Source organism: Diabrotica virgifera, chromosome 3, assembly GCF_917563875.1.
Source record: "Diabrotica virgifera virgifera chromosome 3, PGI_DIABVI_V3a".
Taxonomy (NCBI): domain Eukaryota; kingdom Metazoa; phylum Arthropoda; class Insecta; order Coleoptera; family Chrysomelidae; genus Diabrotica; species Diabrotica virgifera.
In genome coordinates, this window is record NC_065445.1 from 139,970,593 (window position 1) to 139,986,394 (window position 15,802).

At 35.0% G+C, this 15,802-nt stretch overlaps 1 protein-coding gene across 1 annotated transcript in view; it reads right to left on the reverse strand.

Annotated features, from left to right (window-relative positions):
• Positions 1–15,802, reverse strand: part of LOC126882573 (uncharacterized) — a 481,344-nt gene that overhangs the window by 300,578 nt on the left and 164,964 nt on the right. Inside the window, exon 3 of the mRNA XM_050647545.1 lies at positions 7,379–7,487. Within this exon, the coding sequence (XP_050503502.1) occupies positions 7,379–7,487 (109 nt within the window). The remainder of the gene's footprint in view (positions 1–7,378; positions 7,488–15,802) is intronic.

Below are 15,802 nucleotides of genomic sequence, written 5' to 3' on the forward strand. Positions count from 1 at the left end.
CCTTTTTTCTATTCGAAATGTCGAATAAAGGCCTCTCCCATTTCTCGCCATTCATCTCTGTTGTGTGTGAGGCGTTTCCACATTGGTCCTGCGACTCTTCTGATGTCATCGCTCCAGCGCATTTGAGGTCTTCCTCTTGGTCTCTTCGCTTCGTACGGTCGCCAGTTTCCAACTTCCTTGCTCCATCTACCATTTTCGAGACGTTCGTTGTGTCCAGCCCATTTCCATTTTAATTTAGCCGCTTGTTCCACGGCATCCCTTACTTTTGTTTTGTTTCGGGTTGCTTCGTTTGTTTGCCGATCTATTAGTGAGATACCAAGCATCTGTCGTTCCATGGCTCTTTGAGTTTTTCTAATCTTGTCCATGTTCATTTTTGTGAATGTCCAGGTTTGAGCTCCGTAAGTGAGAACGGGAAGGATACAAGAATCGAACACTTTGGTTCGAAGGTATTGTGGTATCTTTTTGTCTTTTAGTATATATGAGAGTTTTCCGAATGCAGCCCATCCCATTCTTACTCGTCTGCTTATTTCGGTAGTTTGATTTTCTTTGTTTACCTTGATATTCTGACCTAGATATATATATTCTTTTACATGTTCCACTTTTGTTCCTTGGATGGTTATCGTTGGTTGATCATCTTTGTTAGACATTAGCTTAGTTTTGCTCAAGTTCATTTTTAGTCCTTTTTTTAAGGATTCTCTATGAAGCTCATCGATCATCACCTTCAGTTCTTTCCAGTTGTCGGCTATTAGTACCACGTCATCTGCATATCTTAGGTGGTTTAAATACTTTCCATTTATCGAGAGTCCCTTTGTTTCCCAATTTAATGATTTAAAGATGTCTTCAAGTGCGGCAGTAAATAGTTTTGGAGATATGGTGTCTCCCCGTCTTACTCCTCGGTTGATTTTGATTGGCCTAGTTTTCATGTCGTTATCCATCGTGACTACCATTTCAGCATGTTTGTATATATTATGTAATCGATTCTGCTATTGACCAGTGCTTCCTCAATAGCCCATAATTCTATGCTGTCAAAAGCTTTTTCGTAATCTATAAATGCTAAACAGATTGGTAAGTTGTACTCGTTAACTTTTTCCATTAGGATCTTTAGTGTGTGAAGATGGTCGCATGTACTGAAGCCTTTTCTAAAACCGGCTTGTTCTGCTGGTTGATATACATCGAACTTTGTTGTCAATCTATTTGTAATTATTTTTGTGAATGTTTTATAAAGTTGTGATAGTAGTGATATTGGACGATAATTTTTCAGATCTGTATTGTCACCTTTTTTGTGTATTAAGATTGTGTTAGCAGTATTCCATTCCTTTGGTATGTTTCCTTCAAATAGACATTTATTGAAAAGTATTTTTAGGTATCTGATAACTTCTTCACCGCCGTCTTTCAGCATTTCTGCCAGAATTCCATCGTTACCCGGTGCTTTATTTCTTTTCATTTCTTTAAGTGCATTTTCTATTTCTGCTTCGCTTATTTCGGGCATTAATTCAGAGTTTACGTTTGTTATTTGCCTTTTCAGATTTTGCTTTGAACAGTCGGGGGGATCGTTTTTTGAATGGTATAATTCAGTATAGAAGTTTTCAATTATCTTCGATATCTGAGCTTTGCTTGTTTCTAGTTGGCCTTGTTGATTTTTTATAGCTATAATATTTTTCTTGCCTAATTTCGGTTTGGTATATTTCAGACTTCGATTTTTCTCTATCACTTCTTCTATATGGTCTTCTTGCTGTTTTCTAATGTCGTCTTTTATCTGTTTTCGTATGGCTCGGTTAAATTCCTTGTATTCTCTGGTATTTCTTTTGTTTCGTGACAAGAGCTCTCTTCGTTGTTTCAGCATATTCTGCGATTCTGCACTTATTTTGGATTTTTTATTTTTATGACGGGTCGCTATTTCAGAGCTGGTATTCAATAGTTCTTTTGTTATAACTGAGTTAATTTTATTTATGCTGAGTTGTTCTAGATTCAGTGCTTGGGCGGTTTTTAATTTACTAGCATATTTTTCTTTATCGGCTTTTAGCTTTTCTGTATCTATTTGTGTCGTGTTCTTAAAGTTAGTTCTACGTTTGCTATACCCAATTCTTAGTTTAGCTCTAACCATTCTATGATCGCTTCCCAGAGAGACCGAATTTATTACTGTTACATCTTCTACGATATCTTTCTTGTTACACATGATGTAATCAATTTCGTTCCGTGTTTTTCCGTTTGGTGATAACCACGTCCACTTCCTTTGCGGTTTTTTCTTATAAAATGTGTTCATTGCAAAATATTTGTTGCTATGTAGGAAGTTCACAAGGGTTTCTCCTCTATCATTTCTAACACCATAGCCGAATTCACCAATATAGCTTTCAGTTTCTTCTAGTCGTTGTCCGATCTTAGCGTTGAAATCTCCTATTATTAGTGTATAGGTCATAGGTGCTGTGATAGCACGTGTTGGTTTCTATTATTTTCTCGTAGAACTCATCTATCTCTTCATCGGGATGTGTTGAAGTTGGGGCGTACACTTGAATAATTTTTAGGGTGATTTTTTCGTGTATATTCATCATAATCATTGCAATTCTTTCCGAGATTCCCACATATTGTTCTATTCTACTAGCATATTTCTTAGAAACCAGAAATCCTACGCCGTTTAGACTTTGCTCATCGTGCCCTTTGTAATACAAGATGTTACCTGATTGCAATGTTATGCGCTCTTCGCCTTTCCTTTTTACCTCTGCCAGACCAATTATGTCCCAGTTCAGGTCCTTTATTTCTTCTTCTAGCTCATAGATTTTCTATCTGATATTTAGAGATTTAATGATATTATGGCTGCTCTTATTTCTGCCACTAGTATAGGTGGTCCTGTTTCCGTAGGTATTGGGGACTGGTCCTACCTCCCATCAAAACATAAATTTCGTATGTAATTTTTCCAGGTATTATTGATACTCTTTTTGTCTACGATTGTCTCTCCATTTTCATTAACAAGTTTACTTATTCTTCTGTTTTTACATTTGCTTGTAATTTCTCATACCTTATTATGCACGTTAAAGTCGTTGTATTTACATTGAAGAATTTTGATTCCTTGGCATTTTTTTCTCCAGCTCTTTCTGTTTGGCTTCTCTGATCTTTCTCTGTATCTCTTGCTGTAATGTTTTATACATGAAGTTATCGTTCTTTTTTTTCTTCTTTCTTCCATTAGTTACAGAATCTCTGTCGTCATCCATGTCTTATTCTTACCTTCTTCAATCTTCATAAAATTGTCTTTAATGTCATCTATCGTTTTATTAAGGGATTCTATCTTATCTTCTGTGCTTTCCGTTGTATTATTGGTTTCTTTAAATTTTCTATTTAATGTTTTGCTGACTATTTCGTTTACTTCGCCACATTTCAGTTTTCTCATGTCATGTTTTTTTTATAATTTTTCCGCGTATTTTATTTAACTTGGTTCTATACATGTCCACTAAAGGATTGTGGTCAGATTGAATATCAGGGCCTGGGTAGGTTTTGACACTGGTGAAATTCTTTCGATATCTTTTGTTAACAAGCATATTATTTGGTTTCTTACAATAACGTCTTCTCCGTTGTCTCTAAGTGAGTTCCACGTATACAGGCGTCTAGGTGGTAGTTTGTAAAATGTGTTTAGCACGCTAAGTCCTGCTCAACTGCAAAGATACTCATTGTTTTTCCGCGTTGATTTCTCTCTCCTAATCTATGTGGACCAATATGTTGCCCTTTTTTTTTTCGTTACCTATTTTCGCATTGAAATCTCCCATGATAATAAGGAGTTTGTGTCTCGGTATATCTCTTATAAGATTGCTTATTTGTTTAGAGAATTCTGATATTTTTTCATCAATGTAGTCTGCTGTGGGTGCATAGACTTGTACGATGTTTGTGTTCACCGGTAACATATTTATTTGTAATAGTTGGGTTACATGTTGCAAGTTGTTGACATGTTTGGCTATAATTTTATGTGTGATAATTCTAACTCCATTTTCATATTTACCATTTTCTGATCCTGAATAGTATACTTACTCTGTAGTCTTCTATGTCACAATGACTTGACCTCATTTCGCTTGTGCCCTTTATTGCTATTTTCATGTGTTCCATTTCTTTGTTTGCGCATTGGATTTTTCCTGATTGAGCCATCGTCCTAACGTTCCAAGTGGATATCCTCTTCAGACAATTCGTGTGGATTTTTCTTAAAGGTGTGTTATTAGGTATTTCACAGTGATTTTGCATATTAATGAGCTGGGGAGCCCTGTGGTCATGGGAATGACCTCTCTTGCCGGATCTTGGTCTCCGATGTCCATGATCAGTTTGTAAGCGAATTTGTATTGAGTTGTACAGTCATTATGATTGTACTAGAGATATTCATAGGGATCTTTAATAAAGTGGTTTCTCGTTGCCTTCTATATTCTTATGCCGTTGACCTAACCATTGATTCTTCCGCCTTTAGGGCCGGTTTCTCAGTCCCAGGAAAAAAGAGCGCCCTACCACCTACCAACTCGTCCGCCCGAAGCCGTTGGTCGGTAAGTGGGGGATTGCTTATACTTATGAATATATTTTGTTATTTAGATAAATATTGTCAAGTAGTCAATGGGCAACATTATGATCATTTATAACTTTATACACCCTATCAAAATGGCCATCAAAATGACAATGTTGTAACTTAAGAAAATCAACGATGACGTCATATTTTTAAATTGGACACCCTGTATACATTATTATTGCATGTAAAAAATTCGATTTGAAATACTAATCGACAGGTCTGAGTATTTTTCAAAAAAACAATTAGTATTTGAACTATTGAATTTATTCCCAATTACAGACTCACTCTGTACACATATTATATTAGTTACACTTTGCTAAACATTACACATGCATCCAATTACATATTGTGTTTCTTTAATATACACAAATCGTAAACAGATATCACGAGGGAATAGAATATAAGAACACCCAGCTCATATAGGTCTATTATCTTGAGATATGTTTATAATCAACCTATTTTTTAATCTTTAATGGGAATCTTCCTTAAACATTTATGCAAATAACATTACCGCGTATATTGGGTTCTATTTAGCTTTCAAATAAACTCGAAAATTTTAAATATATTGCATTTATACTACTCTTCTTATCTTCTTTAACTCCTTGAGCCCTTGTCAGGGATTGGTGACCGTGCTTTCTTAATCGGCTGTGATCCAGATGGATGGCTTCGTATAGGGATTTTCCCACCAGAGCCTTCATTTGGTGTGCCCATCGTGTTGGAGAACTTTCTCTTGGTTTTGGGCCTTCTGCCATTCCCTCTACTACCAGCTGTACCGTTGTCCTCGTTTTTCTGGTTATGTGGCCATAGTAATTAAGGTATACTCGGTTTACTTCTTTTCAATAGCCTGTATAGTTCCTTTCTTTGTTTTGAACGCATTTGAATATGCGTTATTGTATTCCTTGTACTTGGCTAAGTTTTTATCATAGGGATTTCTTATTAGGTCAATCAGGTGGTTTGATACTCCCATCTTTTTTATTATACTCCATAGGCTATCCCATTTTACTGAATCGAAACCTTTGTTTAATATAAAAAACAAAACACTATGTTATATTTAATATGTTCCCTTGTTTTCTATTATCTGTCTGGTGTTCAATATCTGGTCACGAGTTTCTTTTCATGGTACGAATTTGCATTTGTCTTTAGCTGTGTCGGAAAGTAGAAAGTTCTTTAGCTGTGGTTGTATGTAGCAGGATTTTGCATGCATTAGGGATAAGGCAATTGTTATGTAATTGCTGCATACGTTTAGTTATAGTTTTTATGGATAGGGAGAAAGATTTATCCCAAATACAAGGTGATCAAAGGCCTTTCCCCTGTGATCCATACCATGTTGTTCATTTCCAGTGTTACATCCAGCATTTATACAGGTACCTTCAAATTTGTGAATGACATCGGAGCTACAATTAGTATTCTGCATTTCTCTATCCAATGTAGCTTAAGGCCCACAACTGCTCAATTAAACAGGATGATCATACTATATTCCGGTTTTTAAGCATATACATAGGTACTTTCAGTAGGTATCTATAGAGATGTAACACTTAGATGCAAGTTATCATCGCTTGCCCTTCTGCTCATTCATAAGTGGATCTGATACATCAACGTGTTTGTCAGTAGCAGATCAATTTAGAACTTATACTAGTACGTTAGTCCCTTTTTTTTTCTGGTCAAGGCCTAAATTATCGTTCGCCAGCAACATTCACAGTAAAGTAAATGCGATTCGGCCGCCTACCACAGTTTACTTAAACTCTTTGAAAACGATTAGAAAATGATAATTCGATTCTCTTAGTCATATTAATTGAAAAATAACTAGCTGCTTTAGAAGAAATCTGCTCTGTGTTTAAATTTATATGAGTTACATTTACTACAATAAACATAATTAGTGGTACTACAGCCCTAGTTGGGCCTTTCTCCGTTTATTTTACTAGTTGGATGTGACCTTAACCCAGCATCCGACAGGTGGGGTGTAGTACAGGCCAATAATGATGAAGCGCTTAGAACATAAGGAAATTTTGCATCTATAGGCCACAGCGGCTAGATAGCTTTCTATTGTATAATAATCTATGCGATGACACATAGTTTTTAGCCGTCTATTTAGTTTGAGCAAGTACGTTTGGATTGAAAGTGGTCACACCCCACGAGTCGGATTTTGTACTTTCTGCAGAATTGTCTTTATTTTGTTTTATTCCTATAAATAAGTAAGTATAGGTATAGGTAAGTGAGTAATACTTATTACAGATTTTAACATATTTTGTTATTATTAATCTAAGATAAAATGAATTACCAACGAGAATAAGCACGCCTTCAGGCCTTATAGGATGAAGCAGACAGCGACAATGTATTGACAAGAGTGATTTGGAAGTAAGTGAAGAAATATACAATGTTAGTGTAAATAGTGACTATCCTGACCAACTTCAAGACGTTGACGTTCCAGATATCGAACGTCAACGTTATAATAAACAAACAAGAAACTACAAGAAGAAAACAACAGGCACGCGTGTAAAAATTTTAAAAATAAACATGAAACTAAGTAAAGCGGGCTCCACACTCTAGGCTAAGTTACGTCGCCAAAGTTGACCGAAGTCCGAAGTACCAAGTAACTCTCTACACACTCGTTCTACTTCGCGACGAAGTGCGATACCGACAAAGAGCGGTGCGATACCGACAAAGATCCCTTTGACTCGGACGCGCCAGACCGACAGAGAATGGAAGTAGAACGAAGTAAGGCAAAGTTGCACAAGGTGGCCGTCTACACTCTCGTAATTTTTGAACCTCGATCGACTTCGGCGAAAGTGTGGAGCTCACATAAAGGAAAAAGTTATGAATTATATGGATTCCTAAGTAATAAGATACTTGCTTTACCTCCTTCGCTGCCGGTGTCCTCTACAGTTTCTTGCGTCTCTGGTATCTGCCTAGTGGAAAAGCGTTGTAAAAATGAATCTTCTCTCTTTAAAGGTGGTTTCTGTAAAAAAAAACCATAAATTAACTGAAATTAACTGAAAATAAATGGCAAATAAAACAACAATACTATCGAAAGGAATGTTAAGGTTACACGTTTTAGAAATACTAAGCTTATCCACTTCAAATTCAAAGTGAAGTGATTCAATACAGTTAGGTCAGAGAAATAAGGAAAAAAAATATCATGTTAATGACACAACCCCCTCCAGGCCGAAACCAAATTTTTTGAGTAGTATAGACGTCTATATTAATAACCTACATGTTTCCTGCAGCCGATTTTGATGATATACATAGTTATAAACAAATGAAGATCAAAAAACGGTAAATTTTCGCTTTTTTCGTCTATAACCAAAAAGTTAAGTATTTTAAACAAATTTGAGAGTGAGAAACTCATAAATCATATAAAAAACTTCAATATGGCGTTTACTGAATATGTCTATCCTTATTGGTTGCTTAGGAAATTGCAAAATAAATAATAAATTTTGAGTTTTTATTATATTCATAACTTATGTAAAAATTAACGTAAACCGTTCTTATTACACGGAATGCTGAGACTCCTAGTGCTTAAATCATACTCTAAATTTCAAAACAATTGGTCAAATAGTTTAAAAGGTATTTAATTTGTTTATCCCAAATTAATTTTTTTTGCAACGCTTTAAGTCAGAAAATGATGAAGTTACACTAATACTTTGGATAGTTTATGAAAGAAGAAGATTTATAATATTAATTTAATTTAAAAAAAATGACAAAAAATAATTCTAAATACTGTAAAATTATTTTGCAAAAACATGTAAATTAAAAAAAGGGGGGGGGGCTAACTTCGTCCCTAATTGTGCTAGGACAATTGTTTTCCTTTCTAAATGTGTATAAAAATTCATTCTTTCCAAATATGAAAAAATAATTTTTCTACGGGTAACGGTTAAAAAGTCATTCTAATTGTTTATAAGTAAATAAAAAATTCAACGTGTTTTTGCAATATAATTTTACACTGTTTAAAATTACTTTTTGTCATTTTTTTTAATTAAGTCAATAGTATAAATGTTCTTCTTCCATAAACTGTCAGAAGTCTTATTGTAACCTCATAATTTTCTGACTTATAGTGTTGCAAAAAAAATTAATTTGGGATAAACAAATTAAATAGCTTTTAAACTATTTGACCAATTACTTTGAAATTTAAAATATAATTTAAGCACCAGAAGTCTCAGCAATTCGTGAGACAAGAAGGTTCTAAGTTAATTTTTACAGAAGTTATGAATATTTTATAAAAACTCAAAATTCATTATTTATTTTGCAATTTTCTAAGCAACCAATAAGAATAGACATATTCAGCGAACGCCATATTGAAATCTTTTAGACGATTTATGAGTTTCTTACTCTCAAATTTGTTTAAAATGCTTAACTTTTTGGTTATAGAAGAAAAAAGCGAAAATTTACCGTTTTTTGATCTTCATTTGTTTATAACTATGTATATCATCAAAATCGGCTGCAGGAAACATAAAGGTTATTAATATAGATGTCCATACTACTCAAAAAATTTGGTTTCGGCCTGGAGGGGGATGTGTCACGAGAAAAATCTTATTTCTCTGGACTAAGTTTAAACGTTGTTAGTACAGAGTGAGTTTTATGTATGGAATCCCTTAATTACCTCGGAAACGGCTTGTACGATTTTTATAGATTTTGACGGGTAAAGGTTTTCTAATACGGCCGATATTATAATGGCAATAACATTCTAGTCAGATCTTGCGTTTTTCTGGAAATCTAATGAACTTTCTTATTTCAAATGGAACACCCTGTATATTTTTACATTTTGAAGTCCTTAAGAAATACTGATTTTTCATGTTATATTCCCTATACTTAAATGCCATAATTTCAGAGTTATTAGTACATTTATTAAAAAAAAATTTAAACAAATTATAAAAATCAATTTTTTCGGCTCGAGTAGACAATGTTTTACGTTCTTGGGATAATTGGGAAGAAAAAGGTCTTAGAAAGAAAATTTAATTTTTCTCTACAGTTAATCGTTTTGGAGTTATAAACAGTTTAAAACTGAAAAAAACGAAAAATGACGGTTTTCAAGGTTCAAAAAGACAAGTAAAAAAATATAATTTTTGAAATTACAAAGTATCTAAATTCAAGCTCAAATCTTCTTCTATCAGCTCCCCATAAGAGTATTTGAGACGTTTTATTCTAACACATCGTCTTTTAATTGTTAATGAAGCGCATATTATGAGAGGACGGGCGATCGGGCCGCATTAACAACTACAAAACAATGTTTTTAAAATGAAACAAGCCCAAATTTCTTATCAATAAATGATAAAATAGGGTTTGAACTTGAATTTAGGCACTATGTAGTTGTTAGCGCAACACTTTGCTGCTAAATATTTAAATTTAAAGCTTCAAAAAACACACAGCTGGTTCTACGCAGGGTACCATTGCTGCGCATAGGCGCTAGAAGTACTACGAGTAGAGAGACATTCTAAAACCGGCGAAGAATTAACATCTAAGCACCGTCCGCGTGTAACAAAAATTCTCGTCTAAAATCAATCATCGGCGTGATACACGAATCTAAAGTTGCTGGTTTGGTGCATTTAAGTGCGCAACGCTGGGGCCCCACATTAGAAGTAAACCACGACACTAAAGGTTAGTACCCAATTTTTTATATCAGTTGTGTGTTTGGCGGAACATCATTTTATCTTTTTATCTACCGATATCAAATTTGGATGTTAGTGCATGGAAGTACCAATAGCAGACCTAAATTACAGTCCACAAAATAAATCCATCACGTGCGTTAACATTTATGGTCCTTCGAGCCGGATATTTTCACACCTCTACTTTAATTAAATAATTTTTAAATTCAAACGTGTTTATACAGTCAGAAGCAACTCGTATCAGCCATTTTCCCATTCATCGCTAGCGATCGATATATTTAGTATACGCCGGTCAGTAAAAATCATAGGTGCCCAAACTACTCAAATCGAGCATCGCACTAGTACCTATTTGTTTATATTCTAAAAATAATCTATCGTATCTGCCTATCATTAAATGTTTTTAAGTTTTTGTAAATTAGACCATTTATATCGAATATCCATTAAAATCACATAAAATCAATTAATTTTCAATCATAGTGGTTAAATATTATAATATCAATTATCGATCGCATCTAGTGTAATATTTAACTAATTAAAATTATAAAATCAGTCAATTTTCGATCATAGTGATTAAATATTATACAATTATCAATTATCTATCCCATCATTAATATCTAGTGTAATATTTATCGTTATTTTAGCTTTAAAATTATCTTTATCTTTAAAATCATTATCTTTATTATCTTTGAAATCTATTAAAATCAAATCGTATCAGAATGTCTCTGAAAAAAGCCGTAAGAAAACGGGATAATTACACAAACACGATTACAGAGTGTTATGTTTTTTCTCAACAAGCCACCACCGATGCACAAGCAAAGGAACAGTTTCATGTAAGATTTCTTGACTTGGAAAACATTTACGAAAGCTTTGGGGAGGCTCACAACGAGGTCATCATGGAAATAGACGAAAAGGAGGAGGACGAATTTAAAGCCGAGGATAAAATAAGGTCGGAAGTCCAAAAGTACTATTATTCCTGCAAAATTGCGTTCTCCAAGCTGTTTCCAGATACCAGTTCTTCAAGTAAGGCAGATTATGTGCGTGCTGAATCCGCCCCTCATTTGAAAGAATTGGGAATACCTACTTTCAGAGGGGACAGAAATCTGTGGCCTACATTTTTTGAGCTCTTTAATAATCTTGTTCACAATAATCAAAACATTACATCTAACGTCAGAAAATTGCAATATTTACTATCTTACCTTGAAGGGGAGCCCTTAAAATTGCTTTCGGGTATTCAAATCACATCAGATAATTATCAAATTTGTTATGATAAATTAGTAAACAGATATCAGAACAAAAGGCTTATTGCTGATAATTCTATTGGTACTATGCTAAAAAGTAGTTTAAAAAATGATTCGCCCAAAGAATTACGATCATTGCTAGATAAATATTCAGAATCTATCGAAATCTTAAATTCCCTTCAGCTCCCTGACTATCACGATTATATAAAATACTTTATCTTGGCCGAAAAATTGGATGTCAACACACGCACTGATTTTGAAATGCCACATACCTCAGTTTCCTTTCATACCTATGAGTCACTCTATAAATTTCTAGAAAATAAATGTAAGGCCTTAGAATCAGTCCAACATTTACATTCTAACAAACCATCTAAATCAACAAATCAAAATTCTTCTCAAAATAATCAAAACAATTATCAGAAATCTCAAAAACAACCTTTCAAATTAAATCAAACTTTTTCTGCGTTGACTAACACTGAAAATACCAAAAATCACACTATCAGCTGTTTCCAGTGCGGTGAATCGGGTCACGTGCTGTCAAAATGCAAAAAATTCCTAGATTTATCCCCAACTAATCGCTTATCATTCGTTAAACAAAAAAAGCTTTGTTTAGCGTGTCTTCATCATTCTCATACAGTGGATTCCTGTTCATCAAAATATTCTTGTAAAACTTGTTCGTCAAAATGGCATAACTCACTTTTACATATCTCAGAAACTAATCCATCCATTCAGATGTCAAGCACAGAAAATGTGGTGCAAAATAATCAACCACACACATCTACTACTTATCACACTTTTTCTACCTTAACTGGAAAATTCTTGCTTGGTTCAGCTGTCATAGATATCAGAGATAAGTATGGTAATTTTCAACCAATAAGGGCATTATTGGACTGTTGTTCTGAAGTAAGTTATATCACTGAGAAATGTTTGAATCGTCTAAATTTACCTAGATATAACTATTCCACTGAAATTGGCGGCATAAATCAAATGTCATCATCTACATCAAAGGGACTCGTTCAGTGTCAGATTAAGCCTCAAAATCAAATCAAACCCTTATTTAATTTTCAGGCCGTTGTTGTAGATACCATTTCGGCAAGGGCGCCTTCATTTACTTATACTTGCGGTCCGTGGGAACATTTAAAAAATTTAAAGTTAGCTGATCCTAATTATTTTGAATCTAAACCTATAGATGTCCTCCTTGGCTGTGAATATTTTGTAAACTTTCTTACAGGAGGTAAAGTGGAAGGTCCAGAAGGCCAACCTTCTGCCCTTGAGACAATTTTCGGCTGGGTAATCATGGGTAAAATTGACGAAAATCTTGGTAGTTTATCACAAACAAACTGTTATCTCACTAACTCCTCACCGTCCATAGAAAATATCATTGCCAAATTCTGGGAGGTGGAAAAAATCCCTTCTTTACAAATATTATCACCTGAGGATCAACAAGCAGAATCTGTTTTTAAATCGACTGTGCAGCGTCTTTCGACAGGTCGGTTTATGGTAGACTTACCTTTCAAAAATGAAATTATCCTTGATCTAGGAAATACCTATTCTCAGTCACTTCGCAGGTTTTTTCTTCTCGAAAATCGTCTTATCAAAAATCCTGATCTTTACTCATCATATTCAGAATTCATGAAAGAGTATCTAGACACAAATCATATGTCTTTGGTTTTACCTAATTCGGAAAAACCTATCTTATCATGTTACTTGCCGCATCATTGTGTCTTAAAACCAGAGAGCGTATCCACAAAATTGCGTGTTGTTTGGGACTGTTCAGCGAAAGGCCCCAAAAACATTTCTCTCAATGACACCTTATTATCAGGCCCTAAACTCCAAAAGGACATCGGTTCTTTATTGCTTACTTTTCGATTAAATCCAATAGCTTATATTACAGACATCAAAGCAATGTTCAGGCAAGTTTTAGTTAATCCTGTACATCGTCCTTTTCAAAGGATATTATGGCGCTTTTCTCCCAACGATCCTATTTCGGAATATGAGCTCAATACTGTCACTTTTGGCATGACATGTTCACCTTATCTGGCCATGCGCACATTGAATGAACTGGCTTGTCAAGAACAAGAAAGCTTTCCTTTGGCATGTGAGGTCTTAAAATCAAATCATCAGTTTATTGTGATGACATATTAGGAACCAGTCCTTCTATTGCGCATGCGTTAACGGTTCAAAAGGAACTTATTGGCTTATTAAAATCTGGGGGGTTTGAACTTAAAAAGTGGGCTAGTAACTGCCCAGAATTATTATCTACCATGCCAGAATCTGATCGGCAAATGCCTCTTTCCTTTGATAAAGAAGAACCACATTTTATCAAGGTCCTAGGGTTGCAATGGCACCCCAAAAATGACATTTTTTCTTATAATTGTCAAATGAAAAACAAGCCTCCTACAAAACGCTCTATCTTATCTATCATTGGAACTATTTTCGATCCTTTGGGTTTTTTATGTCCAATACTTTTGTTAGCTAAATTTATTCTCCAACAGCTTTGGATTTTAAACATTGGCTGGGATGACACTCCAGACCAAGCTATTATCGATTGTTGGAATAATCTTCATTCAGAGTTTCCATTATTATCTAATATCACTCTACCTAGACAAATCAAATTATCAAAAAATCAATCTTGTCAATTAATCGGTTTTTGTGACGCTTCCAACCGAGGATATGCATGCGTTGTGTATTTTCGAGTGGAAGAAGAAAACCACATATCTATCTCTCTCACTTGTGCAAAATCGAGAGTTGCACCTATCAAAACACAAACCTTAGCGAGATTAGAGCTCCTCGGTGCTTATCTTTTAAGTGATCTTATCGATTTTATCTTATCTACGTATTCAAATCAATTAACAGTCACCGAGATAATTACGTTCTGTGACTCTCAAGTGGTTTTAAATTGGTTATCATCCCCACCTAGTCGTTGGAAAACGTTTGTGGCCAATCGAGTAAACCACAACATCCAAGAAATCATACCTTCAACTTCTTGGCGGTACATTCCATCGGCATTGAATGCAGCAGACATTGCATCTAGGGGTGCAACTCCTTCGCAATTGCTTTCACACGAAATGCGGTGGAATGCGCCTTCTTTCTTATGGTTATCTCAAAATGAATGGCCCGATTTTAATAAAGCGAAACAAAAGGAGCAATTTGAGGACTTCGATCTTGAAGAAAAACCTAAATTGTCTCTAACTACCCTTACAGAGTCTAATTTCTTGGATTGTCTATTGGAGAAATATTCTTCTCTATTAAAAATACAACGCATCGTTTGTTATGTAGTTAGATTAATTTATAAAACAAAAAATCATTCTCATCAAAAATCTAATTTTTCAAATAACACATCCTTGGAGGCTATCGAAAACCCTACCCCTGATGAAATGCAAAGCGCCCTTCATCTATTAATCAAACGAGTACAATTTGTTTCATTGTCAGATCTATATTCCTCTTTATCTAACAGCAAACCAATACCGAAAATCTATCGCAAGCTTTCCCCTTTTTTAGATAACGATGGCCTCATTAGGGTAGGGGGTAGATTACAAAAATCAGATCTTATATCCTTCACTGCAAAACATCCCTTACTAATTCCAAATAAAAATCGTATCACTACCCTTATCATAGAATTCACGCATAAAGAAAACTTACATCCAGGTTTTAAAACAATGCACTATTTATTGTTACAGCAATTCTGGGTCTTATCTGCTAGAAATGCAATTAATCGAGCATTATCGAGATGTTTGCGTTGTTTTAGAATCAACCCTAAACCTTACAACCCTCCAATAATGAGCTCTCTGTCATTTCATCGCATCAATAAACTTAAACCTTTTTCAAATGTGGCTATAGATTTTTGTGGACCTTTTGATGTTCTCCCGCATCGTTATAGGGGTTCTAAATCTTTTAAGTCGTATGTCTGTGTGTTTGTTTGCACGACAACACACTGTATACACCTCGAACTTACCATGGAGTTGTCCACCGAAGGTTTCGTGGCTGCGTTTCACCGTTTTGTATCTCGTCGTGGTAGAGTGAGCGACTGTTGGAGCGATCGAGGTAGCAATTTCTTAGGGTTTCATAATCAATTACTGGAATATGCCAAGGAAGCATCAGACCAACTATCTATCCGTTGGCATCTGGGACCTCCACTTAGCCCTCACTTCAATGGTTTAGCGGAAGCCGGCGTGAAGAGTTTTAAAAACCATTTCATAAGAGTTGTAGGAGAGCAAAAAACTAACCATTATGGAGATGTCAACTCTTATGTGTCGTATCGAGGCTGTCCTTAACTCACGACCCCTTTCAGCGGCATCTTCCGATCCTAATGATCTTCAGCCTCTCACCCCCGCACATTTTCTAACCCTCGAACCTTTAAATTCAGTCATACCAGAATCTGACTTATCCGAAGTTCCAATTAATCGGCTCTCGAGATGGCAACTTATACAACA